Below are 17,142 nucleotides of genomic sequence, written 5' to 3'. Positions count from 1 at the left end.
AAAGCATCCGAAACAGTCCGCACCACATCCATGAGAGTTGTGATAAAACAGAGAACAAAAACGGGACATGAATAAGCAATATTTTGATAATCTAGTTTAATAATTTTGAACATTTGAATTGGATTATTGATTTATTTTAAAAGTTCTGCAAGTCACATCAAAGTCAAAAGTTCCATATTTAAAAGAAATCTAGAAGTACGCTACAGCAGTAAAATAAAGATAGAACTTTTTAGCATGTCAATGATTACTGTCATCTGACTCCATCCAAATGCAAAAACGTATTAGATACTTTCCTTATTACACATCAGGTATCAGCCGAATGTGACGTGGTCAGTGCCATCAGAAAATGTAACATCTCCTCCATCAGTTACATTCATCCAGTCATGGTGGGCAACCACAGTGACCCCTGGCCTCATGTTACCTTACCATAAAAAGGAGTCCACTACACTTGGTGAAAAGAGAGAACTGGCACCAGATCAGTGCTTGTTATTGCCAGATAACCAGACTCGTGGTATGGGAGTATACAGATATAAAGGAGTTTTAATAGATGGAATTAAAGAATTATCACATGCTGTAAGATTACACCACATTTCATTCAGTTTTGTAGAACAGTACAGTGTATTTAACCTGACACAATACTGTCTATATTTCTCACCACATCCACTTTTTCCCATGTTTTCTTTTTCTTGTGTGATGTTGTAAACACTGATGCTACAAAGACTCTATGTGGCAGACAATAGGTATTATTATTAATAATGTTAAGCACAATAATACAAGGTAATTAAATTGTCATTTACCAACACAGTTCATTAACAAAGACCACAGTAAAAACAACAACAAATATGGAATTGGAATGGTTTATTTTATACAATGGATAAAGGTGAACCAAGATAATAATCTGTAGGCTGGATGCAGGGATGCAGAGGGGGTCTAGGGATGGTGGATGAGGGAACTAAGGTAACGGTTGGGGGTCAAGGGATGAAGGGCCATGGGGAGAAAGGGTGAGGTGGATGGATGGATGGATGGATGGATGGATGGAGGAGTTTGGAGGTAGACTGTTTGAGCTGATGGCGAGAAGATGGGAGGGAACCATGTGGGAGATGAGACTTAGATTGGCAGAGCCATCTCTTCTTTGCTCTAGAGGTTAGAGTCCCAGCGGTTCCTGTTCGAGGCCTGGTCTTTTTTCTGGAACCTAGTTATAAAGCTTCATGTTGGATATTGAAATTTAGGTTTGCACCTCCTTTTACACCACTCATAAAATAAATGTCTGGAGCTCTGTAAAAACACTGATGTGAAATCTCTGGAATGCTGCCACAGATTGCTTGTTGAAAAAGCCTGGCATATTATTTCTTGTGAAAGTTGACTTTTATTTTGAAACCCACTAGAGGAAGTGCAGTCGGCTCGCGCTCGTTGTCGTCCCGCTGGGAAGTTGTGCTGGAAGTTTACCTCAGGTCTGTCCCATGAGCTCGGTCCATTGAAAAAGTTTGCGAGAGAGATGAGCGGACAGACGGTCCCCGCGGACTTCTCCGGACACATGTTGGACCTGGACGAAGACGAAGACCTGGAGGTCTTCAGCAAGGTAAAGAAAACCGAGTGGCTGAAAACGAAGCGACAGCTTCGGACTTTCAAACACTTCCAGCGCCTTCCTTGCTACGTGGATTTGACCCTGGCACCAACATACACGCTTTAATTGTCACTTGTAGAGGAATATACGGTGTGCAGGGGGCTTCCTGTCTGTGCACAGTGTAGTGACAGTCTGTGGTGGACATTGTGACCACAAACTGTCCCCACAGAGGAGGGAGGAAACCATATTTCCTGGATCAGCTGATGAGCTGACCTTAGAACACTAACTGTACTGTCTGCTTTTTGCTCTAGACAGACCAAACCCCATTCAGTTTTTGACTAATTCAGTGTTTATTGGCTCAGCTGCTAAAGACCAGATAAAAAAGTACTTAAATACTATTCAATAGGCCACCTTCTTCAATTCGGGTTAGCTCCAAAACAATAACCAACACTTCCAGCAGAGTTTGAACTCTTAGCCCTGGTTCACCTGTTGAATGAGCATTATGTTGAACCCGAATTCAAATCTTACGTCTGAAAATGTGATAGAAGCCCAGAGTTCTGTTTTGTGAGTCATGTATCATGCACATGATGGCCACTTTATATTGCAACATTTCTATATGCAGTTTGGTGTGACGTTTCCTGCATGAAAGAAAGTTGCATGTATTAAGGCTGTTTGCTCACATATATTGCATAAGAAGTTATTTTTCTTACAGCGACTTCTTATTTATTAGTTCTGCAACTACTTTCCAAGTTATATCAGTCCCTGTAGACTTCAATGTGATATTCTCAAATGTGTTAGCAATAGAAAAAAAAAGGAGGACCAGGGTTTTGTGTGTTTGTGCCAGGCTTGATTTAGGCCAACATGTTAACAGAGAGAGGGCTCAAAGAAATCTGGAACAGAACTGCTACTTCATACTTAGTCAGGATCCATGATCAGCTTATAAGGCCACAGTCCTTATTCAGTAGTGGATTTGAATGAATTTACACTTTTCCAAACGGTGTCAACAGAAATTGAGCATTATAAGCTTTGTAAGTGTAGTATTTATTGCAGTGCTGTTGTACTGAATTGCCACAGATTGTACAGGTGCACTGTATAAAGTGGCCACGGAGGGTAGGTGGTGAACAAGTGTTGTTTGAAACTATAAAACAATAGACTTTGTGTTCATTGAATTGTCAGTTAACACTGTAATATGATGGGCATTTTTGTTGTCAATGGCAACCGTGTTTTTGTGTCCTGGTCAGCAGGAGATGTAAATGTAGTGACGTCTGTTGGAATATTACCTCATCTAGATAAAAATGGACTATGGAAGGACCCTGTACATAATTTGATGGAAAGAAGGACAGCATTGCCAGTTTCTACGGTGTTAGTGAACATGTGAGATACGCTGTTAGACTGAATGCACAACAAAATGTAATGAGTCACTGCCTCAAGTAAAACTGTTACTGTTTTGTTCACTTTATCAGCAGTATCAATACCATCAAGCCAGAAGCAGTTAGAGAATATGTCTTCAGTTAGTGTAAAGGCCCGGACACACCAACCTGATTATCGGCAGTCGGGCGAGGTCGGTGACTCGAGTCGGTTCGGTGTGTCCCGTGCCGTCGTCAGTCGGAGTCAGCGTCGGCGTCATTTTGGCCGATTCGACATGTAGAATCGGCCAGTGGCCGTCGGCCTCAATGACCAATCTGATTGGTGGAGTGCTCGCCCTTGACTAGCGAATCAGTGAGTGCACGAGAAAACCGGAAGTGACACAAGTCACAAGAAGAAGCCCGAGAGCTGACAACGCCAGTATCTTGTTATTATTAGCCATCGTATTTTCCGTTCAGCGAGTAATGACAATAACGATCCTTCTTGACGACTATCAACACTCTTTGATGAAAACAATGACTGACAGCGTGCTCTGTGTTTACTAGGTCTAGAGTGATCCGTCATTTCCGGTTTTCATTTTTTTGGGGCGACAACACAGATTAGTGCTGCCTGCTGGTACGGGGACGTATTACGCCTCGCGCACGCGCAGAACGTACGCTCCAGTTGCCGTCGGTTTGGTGTGTTCGGAGGCACTTTTTTGACCGACTGATCAGTCCGACTGCTTTTCTGCCGACGGTCGGCCGTCGGGTTGGTGTGTCCTAGCCTTTAGCTTATCCACAGTGTAAATCCACCAGAACCATGAGTGAATCAACACCTCTCTAAAGCAGTTGAAAAAAAACCAGTAGAACCTTCATGAATGTAGGATTTATTACAACACTGTTAGTTTTAGCTACAATAGGTGGGCCCAATAATCTGGCAACAGTGTGTACAATTTATCGTCTGTATAACAGAAACAGACAGAAAGTTTCAAATGCCTGTTTGTTATCAGACCTGGGCACCCAGAAATCCCCACACTGCCATCACTGTGAGAAATGTATCCAGTGAATTTATTTTATTTCAGCATTTATCAGGAAAATCAGGCAGTGAAGAAAAGTTATGTCAGTAATGCGGCTCTGAGTTTGGTTCAACACGTTAACAGCTTAGCATAATGAAGACCTTTGCAAGGGTTGAGATTATCACAGTATGATACAGTTATTGTGAGTACCAGTTACAGTGACCCTTGACCCTTCGACCAATAACGCAGCAGTTCGCATCAATCTTTTTGAGTTATGGCAACTTCTAATGACATTATGTTCAACAAATGTACTATATTGAGTTAGGAGAATGAGCTTTTCTTCTACAGTTAAAGGTATTACCGCTAATAATTATATAGCATAAACTGAGTTAAGTTAAATAGGCTAATGGCTAATAGGCTACTTTTTTTAAAATTAACTTATTCCAATTAGTTTTTCCATGTTATTTATGGCAATGCAACTCATTAAATAATAAGAATTAAATGTTTGCAACTTAAAAGGTTTATCTAACAAAATAAATTACAGGTTTTATCTTGTGCAATGCAACCGTGCATTTAATTAATTGGTGACAATAAGTCCACTAAATTACTTTTTAGAGTGGGGATGAACGATCATTATTGGGACGGATAAATTATCGGCAGATAATGGGAAATTTATATTATTATAAATTATAGAGATAATTAAATTACAACCACTAAGTTATCGTTTGATATTATTGATACTGTATTTGGACTTGTTATGCAAAATGACTGATAGTCTTTTCTATTTGAAGAGTCAAAACTGTTTGTTGTTGTTTTTGTGTTAACAATAGTAATGTCAGATTGGTAAGCTCAGAGCTATGGCATATTCATTTATAAACTTTTGCTCACTACATTGTAGCCTTTAACCTACGGAGTTCCTAAACTACGGGTTAGGAACATCCTGATCACTTATCTTGTCAGTTATCATATTGGCTGAAATACTGCACATTGACGACTAAAAACTATTTTTTAAATTATAATTTGACATGCTTTTCTTTTACCGTATCGTGCAGCCCTACTTTGCTATCAGTTTTGGAAACTTTAAAAGACCTCCACACCGCAGACGTACTTGTACGTCTTTTACGTAATGCTCCACAATATGGTAAAAATATCATATTGCGTTTATTTGAACAGATATTGCGTTTCTTAGTCATCTTGTTGGTCATATCGGAAGACATTGCAGATGTTTAATTTTAAAGCCTTTATCAGCTGTTACCGATGATGTGCAGATATCAAGAATTCAAGGTTATTATATTGTCATTTACAACACAAGCTTGTAGAATGAAATACAGATATAGCTCCCTGTATGCTACATTTAAATTTAAATAATGAATAGGAGTTGATTAATGAGTGGATCCATACAATGTACATGGTATGATAATCCTCAGTTATCATACCACAGTATGGTATCGGTTTACTGCTGCAACCGTGTTTCAAATCCATAGAAAAAGACCAGAGTAAGAGGCACTTGGATCTAATGATGTACACCAAGAAAACAATAGATAGGTATTCTAGTAATGACTAATCATTAAAAATGAAAGACAATTGCTACTTTATAGACAGAAATAGAATGCTGCACAGTCTACCCACTGTTATAGAAAAGCTGTCTGTGATTGGCTGGCAGCTGTTCTTTATATGGCGACATCTGGAAAAGTCAACAGTACACCCACAATTCAGAAGCTATGTGCAAGCTACAGTGAGATATGCTGCAGGTAACCATAGCAACAGTATGAATGCTTTATTATTCTGCATTAAAAATGGACTCTGGGAAAACACAATCCCTTCTTTGTCTCCACCTTTTCCTTTATTTCCATCCATAAGGAGATCTCGCTTTACATTTTCACTCACGCTGTACAGGCACTGGGAGACAGAGGACAGGCTGTAATGATGAAACTAACAAACATCAGTTATGTATTTTATATAGTATATTTTATTTTAGGTGTGTTTTTAAAGTTTATCTTTATCTCCAAATATCAAGTTTCAAATGACTTTACATTTTGTTACCATAGAGAGATAGTATTATAAGCTATCATAAATGTTACTGTTTGACTGACAATAAGCCTTTTATGTGCATTGTAATAACTTCATGCAGCCTGATCCATCTAAAAGTAGCCACAGCCAACACATCAGTTTTAGTGCAAATGTACTGGAGACCGGTACCGTTTTACAGCAGACATCTGCATAGAAAAGGTTGATTGGACAATGACATTACTCTGCAAAGGCTCTCAGAAGGCTGCTTTTTTTTTTTTAACAAATAACTTTATTAAAGAATATTTCAGTTAAATATTCTTTAACATGTTCCATAATTTAACATTGTCAACAAGTTCTAGTTGGAGAGCTGCTTCTTCTCTTTTACTCTGGGCTGCCTGCCACAAAATTGTAAATCACAGCAACTCTGATGGATACATTTTACAGTGACACCAGTATTTTACCACAAGAATTTTTATTTCTGCAGTATATTCCAGAAAAAAAATATTGCCGCATGACAGTTTACATATCAATATCAGCCGATCATTTAGGCTGACCGACATTATACTGATTATATTTTCAGACCAAATACAAATACTTACATTTGGTTTCTTGCCAATACCAAGTACCAGTATCAATACTTGTGTCGGGCTCCACTTAGTAGGGTGTTACAGTGGTTTAACTGTATTAGTTTAATCAATTAATGGTTATCAAAGTTTATAATAGAAAGATAATAGACAATGACTTGAATTAATATTAAAGATCCTCGGGGCACCACCCTTAGATAAGGGAAATGATAATTGATTGATCAGTCTCATAAAAATACACTAACTTTTAATTCAGAAATTGCATTAATAATTAAATTAATAACTACAACCAAAATCATTATTAATAGCTAAAGTGGGAGCTTTGGAGTTCTGCATAGAAGAGATTGGTATCACTCACTCTACGTAATTAAATGGGCCAGCATATATAAACACAAACATTTATTATTGAGATAATAAAGGCAAACAGAGGAAAATACACAATGTGCAATCTAACTTGAAGGAACTAAGTTAGAGGAAGAGGTGTGTGTCAGTGTGTGTGTGCGCATTGGGGGTTGCAGGCCAGAAAAGGTGTGTGTCCTTTGTCCTCTGACCAGATGTTTCAGAGTATGAAACACGTGTTGGTGAGAGACAAAGAGTATGGAGGAGCGGGAGGGTTTGAGTTTCCTCTCCTCGTGTGTGCTGAGGTTTAGGCCGAATATGTGTGTGTGTGATCTTAGATTAACGGTGCCGTTAAAAGGGAGTTAGATGCATGCAAAGACGGTGTCTATGTGAAGCATATCATTAAACTAACATCACCTTAACACTGTGTGAAAGACTACAGTTACTACAGTAACCTGAGTTAATCAGAACAACAGCACAATACAATAAGCTGAATAAAACACATCAGTAACATTTAACAGTAATTAAACAGTCCTTGTTTAGCCGTTAACTCTGTTAAGTTATCTGTCTGTGCCCAGTACGTTACCGACGGTCCAAAGGAAGATGAAGAAGAGTTGCGGGTGCTGCGTGGGTCAGCTGGCGGTCCTGTGAGCCAGGCTGATCAGAGTTGTGGTTCTGGAGTCCAAACAGTCTCTGCAGTGCGATGTTCACTGGTGTAGGTAGCAAGAGGAAAGGCGTTTTGCTCGTTTCTCTGCAGAGTTAACGACTCGTCGGTGCGCTGACTAGGGATCGCCGAAAAAAAAGCAGACTCTTGTGCCGTGCTATAATCCTTTGTCGTGCGTCGGGTCGGTCCGCGCCAAGGTCCAAAACTTATCACCTGGTGTGGGCGAGCAAGGTGAGCGAGAAGATACGAAGAACGAAGGGAAGAGAGAAGAGAGTCTCTCGGGCTTAAATACCCGGGATGACGAGTCTGGGGTCCGAGGGAATCTGAACAATGAAGTGCCAGTGTTTGGGCGTTTATTGCTTTCATATCACACCTTGGCCGCAATCTTGACCCCCCGCTGAGAGGTCTGTGATCTGACGGGCCCTTTTTCTTTGTCTTCAGTCACTACGAGCAGGCTTTATTGCTTACATAAGGGCCTCGCTGTAGTAATGACCATTTCTTTGTTTAAACACATGGCCAGATCCCAACACTTAATACCATTACAATTCTAACAGTGACTTTTATTTTCATCAGATGTTCCTCACTTTCTGACTGTAACAAATGAAATGTTGCTAATGTTGGTATCGGTTGCAGTATTGGAGTAGTTTTAGGATTACAAGTACGAGTACATGAGCTCAGTATAGGACCCGATACCTGATACTGGTATCGGGTCCAGTGCATCCCTATCGATCGGGCTCTGAATTGTTCTCATGCTCTCTGAGAAAAGCCACTGATGCAGGGTTCCCATGTGACCTGGAAAACCTGGAAATTTAGAGGCTAGTTTTTCAGTCATGGAAACACCTGGAAATAGATTAAAATGACCAAATATCCTGGAAATAATCTATGATGTCCCGGAAATGATTGTACTTTATCGCCTCAGTCAGATGGCCTACTTAAACCTGGGTGCTTATTTACTGTGCAGCTCGGCTATTGGGAGGATAAACTGTATGACACTTGATACAGACACACATGATAAATAAATGCACAGTGAACACTTTAACTTTATAGAATCTAAATTCACTGTAAAATAAAAAAATTGATTTGAACTGTACTTTATAGGCTGGGGCCAAATTAATGTACACACTTGCCCAACACAACAGCTTATATGACTGTCCTGTATGATCAAGAAAACTCAATGTAAAGGTCCTGGGAAGGTCCTGGAAAACGCAAAGATCAATCTTTGGTTTTAAGAAATAGTATCATAAAGTTGTGATTAACTGTGAATCCAGCTGGGAATGTTGTCTCTGAAAAGGCCCACATGAGCTAAAAGCTAAGGTTAAAGGCTGCTGAGTGTGCACTGAAATCAGTGAGGTTGCATTTACAGTTAATCCACCTCTAGTGAGACATGCCATAGGTATGATCAAAGAAATGGAGTTACCACTTGTACTCAATCACATTAATGCTGTTACTATAACAACTGAGCTGCTACTGACATGTACCAGAGCCGAACCACTGATCTAAATAGCAGTTATTTTTAGCTGTGGATGGATACGTTTGGCTGATGTAGTCTACCATGTTTTAAATTTGACATATGTGCAACAGGAAACCATATGGAGTCCCACCAGTACACTGTACCATGACATTGTAGTACTTCCTCCTGCCCTCAGGTTGCTACCATAACAACCAGCTCATTACAAAGATGTGGATGCTAGTTTGCGGTTACTCTTTGCATAAAAATGTAGCTGGAATAAAGTTAAAGCAGACCATGTGCTGGCAGCAGGCTGAGCTGTGTTTGCATTTCTTAGAAAAAGAGACACTGAATGTGCAATTGCCAGGTGGTCAGGTGACAACCCGACTATCTGGGAGAGAGAGGTCACCACGCGCTTGTTGTAATGGTTTGGTCGCGTGGAGCAGTCCTCTGCTGACCTCAGCAGCTTCTCAGCTGTTTTTACAGCCCACAGACCTGCAGGCAGTGTGTGTATGCTTCACTGCTGTTTGCATAAACTGGATCATAATGTGACAGTCCACAGTGGAAAGGCCTGTGCTTACAGATGAGCTATTCCCTAATAGCAATATCTGTCAGTATCAACTATTTTTCCAGGGCAGATACAGATACTTAATATTAGTCATCAAGGAAGTTGATAACCAGTATTTGGATCTGATATTTGCTGTAAATAGGAAAACATTTTTAGAATAACAGTGGACGACTTATACTTCCACTCCACTACGTATTGGAGGCAAATTGCTCGACTTTTTATTTGATATCTTCAGTGACTTTGCAGATTCATATTATTAATACAGAATATGAATACTAAATGATGATGTATTATTACAAATTAAGCTACTCAGTAGAGGTGGACGAAATATGTTGTTTGCGATAATATCGTCATTGTTGTTTTGAAGATGTGCAAATTTCCATTATCGAGTATTTAAATTACTTCGCCAAAAATATTGAAATGCACGCGGAAACTCCTCACATTCATTAATACACGGTGCAGCAACGCTCTCTACAGCATGGCAGGATTCAGTCACACGACTAGTGGGCCTACGTGATCACATGACGTGATCACATGACCTCTCGCTAACATCCTCCTTGCAACAGTTTAGCAGCGCGTTGTGATGGTAGAGAGAAAATGCAAACACCTCCAGTCCCTGAAGCTACCGGTACTTCAGATGATTTAGTGCCGAGGCGTGGGTCTACCTCTCTGACATGGAAATGGTTTGGTTTCGAAAAGACGAGCTCTTCAAGTTGAAATCTGTTCAACTTTTAACACCGCTGGGCGCTCGGAAAATGAGATTTTGAGCACTCTCAGCGCTAAAAATGTGTTTGGTGGACACAAGCCCAAACTCAGACAATTCCAATCACATTTTAAAGGATATCGACTGATTATCGTTATCGCCAAAATCCCCAAAAATAACGAGACTACTACTACTACTCAGCAGTATATAGTCTTTAAAATGAGCTCCACCTTTACCAGCTGCAATATTAAAGTGATGAATGAGGAACCCGATTTTTTCACAGATTATCTGTATCATGTTCTACTGTCAAGGTATAGGGAAAGTTTCAGCAAATATTACAAAAAGAAAGTATATTATTACACTGTGGTATTGCTACTTTTACTTAAGTAAAGAGCAGAGTACTTAAAGCATAATTATGTTCACTTAAAAACTGCAAAGGAGACCTCTAACATTTCTGTATTTAAGTATTACTCTACTGTGACTCATGACGCTGTAACCAATCAGTGCTGTGGGTGGGACTACAGAGGGGTGACTACAGACCGAGTTGGCTGCCAAAGTAGCACATTTTTAAACTTAGATATTTAATCGGCAATCGGATAAAAAATTACAATGATAGAGATAATCGGGAAAAAATGCTGAATGTCAGCTCTGATAATCAGTCTTTCCCTACTATTATGTACAATATCTTATATTATTATTCTGTTAATACTGTTCATAATGTAAATATCATACTAGTATATTCATATATATATATATATATATATATGTGTGTGTGTGTGTGTGTGTGTGTGTGTATGTATATATATATGTAAACATATATATATATATATGCGTGTGTATGTATGTGGATACATATATATGTATATATGTACACACATATATATGTATATATGTGTATATATAATGTTATTACTTTTTTACATATTTTTGTACATATGCACATTACTCTGCAATCTCTGCGCTTTGCACTTTTCGTTAGATGCTAACTGCATTTCGTTGCATTGTACCTGTACTTGTGCAATGACAATAAAGTTGAATCTAGTCTAATCTAATCTAAAATATTTGACCATTTTGTTATCAGTTGGCAACCTGTATTGCTGTCATATCCCCAGTGAAGGTGATTTTCTTTTTTAGATAATTTAAAGAATTGCATGCTCCTGTAAAATCTCCCTCCCAGAAGGTCCATGAAAACATTTCAGAACTCTCTTGAACACATTAAAAAGGCGGACACAGACCTGATCCGACGCGGGGACGTTTCGGAAGAATGCTTGCATCATTTGAGAGCGGTGGCTCTGAGTGTGTCATACAGACAGAAGTTTTCAGGATACAGTAGCCAGGATGTGCCAATCCCAGAAGGAAAATTGTTTTTTTTTTTTTAAAAGGGAAGGGGGGAAAACACGGGTAGTGACTCTATTGTTCTAACTTGGGGCCACCACTCGTGAAGAGGTAAAAGAGTAGAATGGAGGGTGTAGGGTTTGACCAAGGATGGAGGTAGCAAGGAGCAGTCTTGAACTGGATGTGAGCTGCAACAGGGAGAGCAGAGTGGTGTGGGAGCACCAATCTGATGATCCAAATTGGTATCGCCAGAGTGTTGTCATGGTGATGGACAGGGTTGGCATCAAGCAGCAACTTCCATGGCTGCGAATGAAGATAAAACAGAAGTGACAAAAACTGCACTTCCTTTAACGGCCACTTGAGGCTGGCTCCAGCAGTGAGTCAATCTCCATAAGGTCCCATATTAAAATGCCCAACTTTACAGAAGAAATAAACATGTTTACAGCCTGGTACAAAAAACAGTTTTGGTCTCTATAGCTACTCTCCCTGTTCATACAACAAAAAAACAACTGCAGAGGGCGTGAATTTTTATAGAACTCACCCATTTAAATTATATTAAAGTTGTGTATAATAAAGGACGTGGCTGCTTTGAGTGACAGGTGGGTGCCGTCACATGTGGCTGTTTTCAGGAAACAGGCTTCATTCAGCTCCACCCACGTTTTCCACCTCTTTGGCCATTTTTGGATTCGTCTTGGACTGCCAGAGCACACTGAGCTTCACAACGGCTCTTCAGAAACCTAATTCTCATTCTAATTCATCAAATACACATAGGAGTGGTGTTCAGACTGTTAAAACAACCACAGTATATTGTAATACATTGAATGGTATTGGATTATTGCCAATACACAGCCCTAATTTTGAATGAGGTTTTCTAACTTCTGGAACAGAACCAAAAGTTCCAGTTCCACTTTGACTCAAATAGATGACACTGTCTGTGTAAAATGTTATATCAGCGCCACGGAACCAGTATCTACAATCTAGCCTCCTCATGTAAATCACACGCTCCAAAGGGTTTCCACTTCCACTTCCACAAATGCATGATCATTCCTCTGGTAAAATGAGCGAGATGCTGTCGCTGCTGATCTTTACTGTCAGTTGCTTGGAATGTTAATCTGTAATCAAGGTTTATTTTCCTGTTGAATTGCTCTGGTTAGAGAGTAAAGAACAGCAACAGTAACACTCTGTATAACTAAATGTACAGTACAGTCTGTGTGTAAGACTTAATTGGGGATTAATCCAGTCCAATTTTTTACTGAGCATATTTAGCCTCAGTCAAGTTCTTACCCCACACACCATCTGTATTTGTTGGCAAATTGAAAATGCGCCCACAGGGCCCAGATGGCTAGTAGTGGTTAGTAGTCAAAGATGGGTGAATCACTGTTGAGAATTCTAGCTTCAGAAAGTCATAGCACTCACAGTCTTCTACAGTGATAATCATACGCTCCTGAAAAAGGTACAAGTTGGGTCTTTACATGCAATGAAAGGCATATTTTATAACCATTATAGTAATAACTATAGTGTGTAATATACTTCAATATAATAAAAAAAAAGACAACCCACAGGATGCCGCTGGAAAATGAACTTGAGCGTCCTCTGTAGTCAAACTTAATGACCTTAAACATATCTTTGCCATGTATGAACCGCAATTTCATGTTATTTCTCAGTCAAAATACACCAAAACTGCGGAGTGGCTGTCACTGCGCACACACGCTGCAGCTGCACCCTGGATACCGAAGAAAATGCTGTATTAAGTTACTGCTAATGAAAACCCAACATTTCATACTGCTGCACCACTTCCAAATTGCAAAGTGTTTATAGCTGTTTCCAATGGCTACACTCAAAGGCCTGCGGTCATAGAAAGGGGAAGGACTCAATAAATTGATCTTTCCTAAGTCCAGCCCCCCTTTGCTGTGTGCTCCAATAACAGCTTAGCTGAGCAACCCTCGGTCAGAACCTCTGTCAACTTCCTCCTTTCCTGTACTTAGATATGTTATGTGCCAGGCTAGTCTGTGTTGAAAAGACAACCACATTTTGGAGACGCTTTCAAGTTAAAATATCAGACTATGAAATATGGATACAGTACAGTTTACAGTTGGTTACGTAGCAGTTTTTAAACTACATAAGCAAGTTACTTTATTAGATGAGTAATTCCTTCAGTTATGTTGACATGTTGTACAGGATAAAGTAACAGAGCTTGTAGCACTGCTGTGAACCTCTCTGTGGGCTAACAGTGGCATCATCTCATTGGTCCAGAACACATCCCTGGCAGATGGAAGTCCCATGCCCAACTCTCCAAGCTCCATGGTCAACCAGTACAGACTGGAAGATGAGGAGGAGCAGCAGGACACCTACACCAAAGACATCTTCGTCAGCGTGGATAACCCAGAGAGCCACATCACTGCCATCGAAACCTTCATCATGTACAGAGTTGTGACCAAGGTGAGGACGTCTTACTGTACGTGTTTTGCATGCAGCACGTTTAATGACCTTATTTATAAGTGTCTCAGAGGACATCAGTGTAAACTGGCCAAAGATTCTGCATATTTGATCCATGTTGTAGACCTAGGAGTGAAGGCAGGCTTTCTTAACTTAGGAAATGTGTCCTGTCTCTGCTGATATATTTTAGGGAACAGTTAGTAAAACAAGTTTATTAAAAACTGAACATTTGTAACAGATGTCAGATGCAATCAGATTCTGTCTCCACTGAAACCAAGGTCAACCCTGTTCGAACAGCACTTCTCCCGCGTCGAGTCTTTTCAGCTTCACTGCTCTGGGATGCTTTCCTACGTCACAATATCACAGTTGTGGCGTGGCTTGCTATTCCCTGTGGTTGGCTTCTCAAAAGCACAGTATTTCATTATTGCAGACAGCCCTAGGTAAAACTCAAGACTTGACATGTTTTGGAGGCCATGAATAAATACAGTATTTCTCATAGTCCCAGGTATGGATAAAATACACCAGCAACAGTATTTAAAAGTATGTAGAAAAGAAGAAATGACTAGCACATAATAAAATAAAGAAACTGTCTCCCAAATTCAACACAAAGGTGTCCGCAGGGTCTTCAAAGGTCTAATCTGAATTTAAGGTCTTAAAATGTCTTGTAATTTTGACAGGTCTAAAACAGAAATTGATTGGATTAATGAAGTTAACGTTGTGTTAAGTTGCACTTATCTTTTAAATGTGTTTTGGGGAAAAAAATGGTATTGATCATGTTGTACCAACCAACACAGATTTTCCTTCATAGACTTTGTACTTTTTCTGCCAGTATGGACGTAAAATAGATCTTAAATTGCATTCATAATGGTCTTAAAAAGTTCTTAAAAAGTCTGAAATGTAACCTCCAGAAAGAGATTTGGGTACAGTCGTACAAGTTAGCTATAGTATATTCACATAATGGCAGCAGGTGACAAAGTAGAGCTGTTTTCTGCACTTAAAAATGTTTTCACATTTCACATTACAAGCGTTATCATAATTTGTACTTCAACACAATCAATGTAGGAAGCTCCATCAATAACTGTCTGTCTGACTCTGAGGTAGGAGTGTGTTGGTCTGTGCAATACAGGATAGATTGTGGGACACTTGATACGTGCTCAGGTCTATACACCTCAACCTGGCGGTAACACAATAAGGCTTCATGGAGTCTTGGTACTGATATGGAGCTTCTCTCTGCAGACAACGCGGAGCGAGTTCGACTCCAGCGAGTATGAGGTTCGCCGGCGCTACCAGGACTTCCTGTGGCTCCGAAGCAGACTGGAAGAAAACCACCCAACACTCATCGTCCATGTATGTATTTGCACGCACCATCATCTGCTTAACACATCTGTGGGCTGCTGCAGAGATTTTGGATGTTTGAGCTCATTTACCACAAGGCACACATCCTTAACATTACTGCAAGCCTTTTTTCAAAAAGCACTTTTCTTTTTCTTACCATCCAGGATTCCTTTGGTTGCTCATTTATTTTCATACAGTGTGAGAATCAACTTGCAGAGATCTGAAACCTATTATAAAATATTACATACTGTACATATTGTATGACTTATTATGAGGTAATAGGACATGTAGCAATGTACTTGAATATTAATACAATGACTGTAGCAGCAGTTTGTTTGATAAAGGTATTATAATAAAGTACTGTAGTTTTCAGTAATAATGAAAATTCCCACTATTCCTGAATCACAGTATCTGTCAATCGCAGTATGATGTTTTTTTCACCATATCGTGCTGCCCTGCCACCCACCACAACTTCCTACCTTGCACCCTGAACCTGTCTCCTGCTTCTTCTGAGTCAGTCAAATCTAAACACACAGACATCATACACACTGCTACAATCAGAATTCACCCTTTATTCACCATTGAGGATAGAAGTCCATAAATCTGTAGAACTTCTAATAATAACCCAGGTGTTTATTTGCTTAAGTCACTGAACTGAGCCTGCCTTTACTGGAGACAGCCGTTTCATCCCTATAGCACGAAACTATTGAGCAAAGATGGGAAACACTATCTAATTGTGGTCCTTCTCAACTTTTATTAGAGGTTTTAAGGAAATTCATATAAAAAGGCTCCCTGTATAACTTCTTTGACTTTTTCTTTAGTATCAGATTCAGATTCAGCCATGCAGTTATAAAAGTCTGTCCTTGACTGAGTGATAATGTTACACCATTGGTCAGTCAAGTGTTGGACTTTCCCCAATGGGTTGTTGCCCTTTCAAAATGAACAGGTGTGAATAGTCATAGGATGCTTTATAGCTTAATTTATGCTAGCACAAGACACTGTGGCACCCTGCATTTCAGCAAGCCAGCCACTGCTCAAACATGCTGTGTCCAAGAGGGAAGCTATTGAACTGAAAAAACCTGATGAAAATCTGATGGGGGATTTTAAAACTGGGCTGAAAAAGTTCTTTGACCTTCTGGTCCTCAGAGTCCTCCGTAACGAGGCTAGTGAGTACAACTGGCTGATGCAAACGTATGTAACCCCAGAAAAACTTTACAAATACAATAGTGCTATACCTGATATATGTATTAAGTGTGAAATGGCAGAAGGTAACCTTTTTCACTATCTTGGGCAGTGTACTGAAACAAAACTGAAGCAGTGAGAAGGTATATCCAGGACATATTATCCATACAAATTCCTCTAGACTCCAAGCTCCTCATCCTAGGTCTACACCCAGCAAATCAGAACATTAGAAGGACACACTACATTTTTTTAGAAATAAGTCTGTTAGTGGCCAAAATAATTATTTCTCTATCGTGTAAAAAAGTCAGCAGGCCAAGTGTGGGTAAATGGATTTCGGTATTATCTACCACTCTGCCCTTTACATTTCCTATCAGGGGTAAGCAATCACTATTTCACAACATATCTTATTTAGATAGAAGTAGGCCATATGATAGAAGCACCTTTGCCCTGTCCAAAACCTACAAAGGTTTTTGTTTTCAGCATGTGTACATTAATATAAGACATTATTCTAATGCAATCCTCAACACTTTTATTTATTTATTTATGTTTGTTTTGTTTTGAGCATTTTATTTGATGCATGAAGACTTAGTTCATGTGTCTTGCGTTCTTGTGTGCC

The 17,142-nt window shown here is 39.6% G+C and overlaps 1 protein-coding gene across 1 annotated transcript in view; it reads left to right on the top strand.

Annotated features, from left to right (window-relative positions):
* The first annotated feature begins 1,402 nt into the window (after positions 1 to 1,402).
* snx7 (sorting nexin 7) overlaps positions 1,403 to 17,142 on the top strand; it is a 49,309-nt gene continuing 33,569 nt past the window's right edge. Inside the window, exons 1-3 of the mRNA XM_051410256.1 lie at positions 1,403 to 1,579; positions 13,827 to 14,012; positions 15,246 to 15,356. Coding sequence (XP_051266216.1) covers positions 1,496 to 1,579; positions 13,827 to 14,012; positions 15,246 to 15,356 — 381 coding nt within the window. The 5' untranslated portion in view covers positions 1,403 to 1,495. The remainder of the gene's footprint in view (positions 1,580 to 13,826; positions 14,013 to 15,245; positions 15,357 to 17,142) is intronic.

This window comes from Dicentrarchus labrax, unplaced genomic scaffold (genome assembly GCF_905237075.1).
Source record: "Dicentrarchus labrax unplaced genomic scaffold, dlabrax2021, whole genome shotgun sequence".
NCBI classification, from domain to species: Eukaryota; Metazoa; Chordata; class Actinopteri; family Moronidae; genus Dicentrarchus; species Dicentrarchus labrax.
The sequence above is the reverse complement of the archived record's forward strand: the minus strand, read 5'-3'. Positions and strand labels throughout refer to the sequence as shown.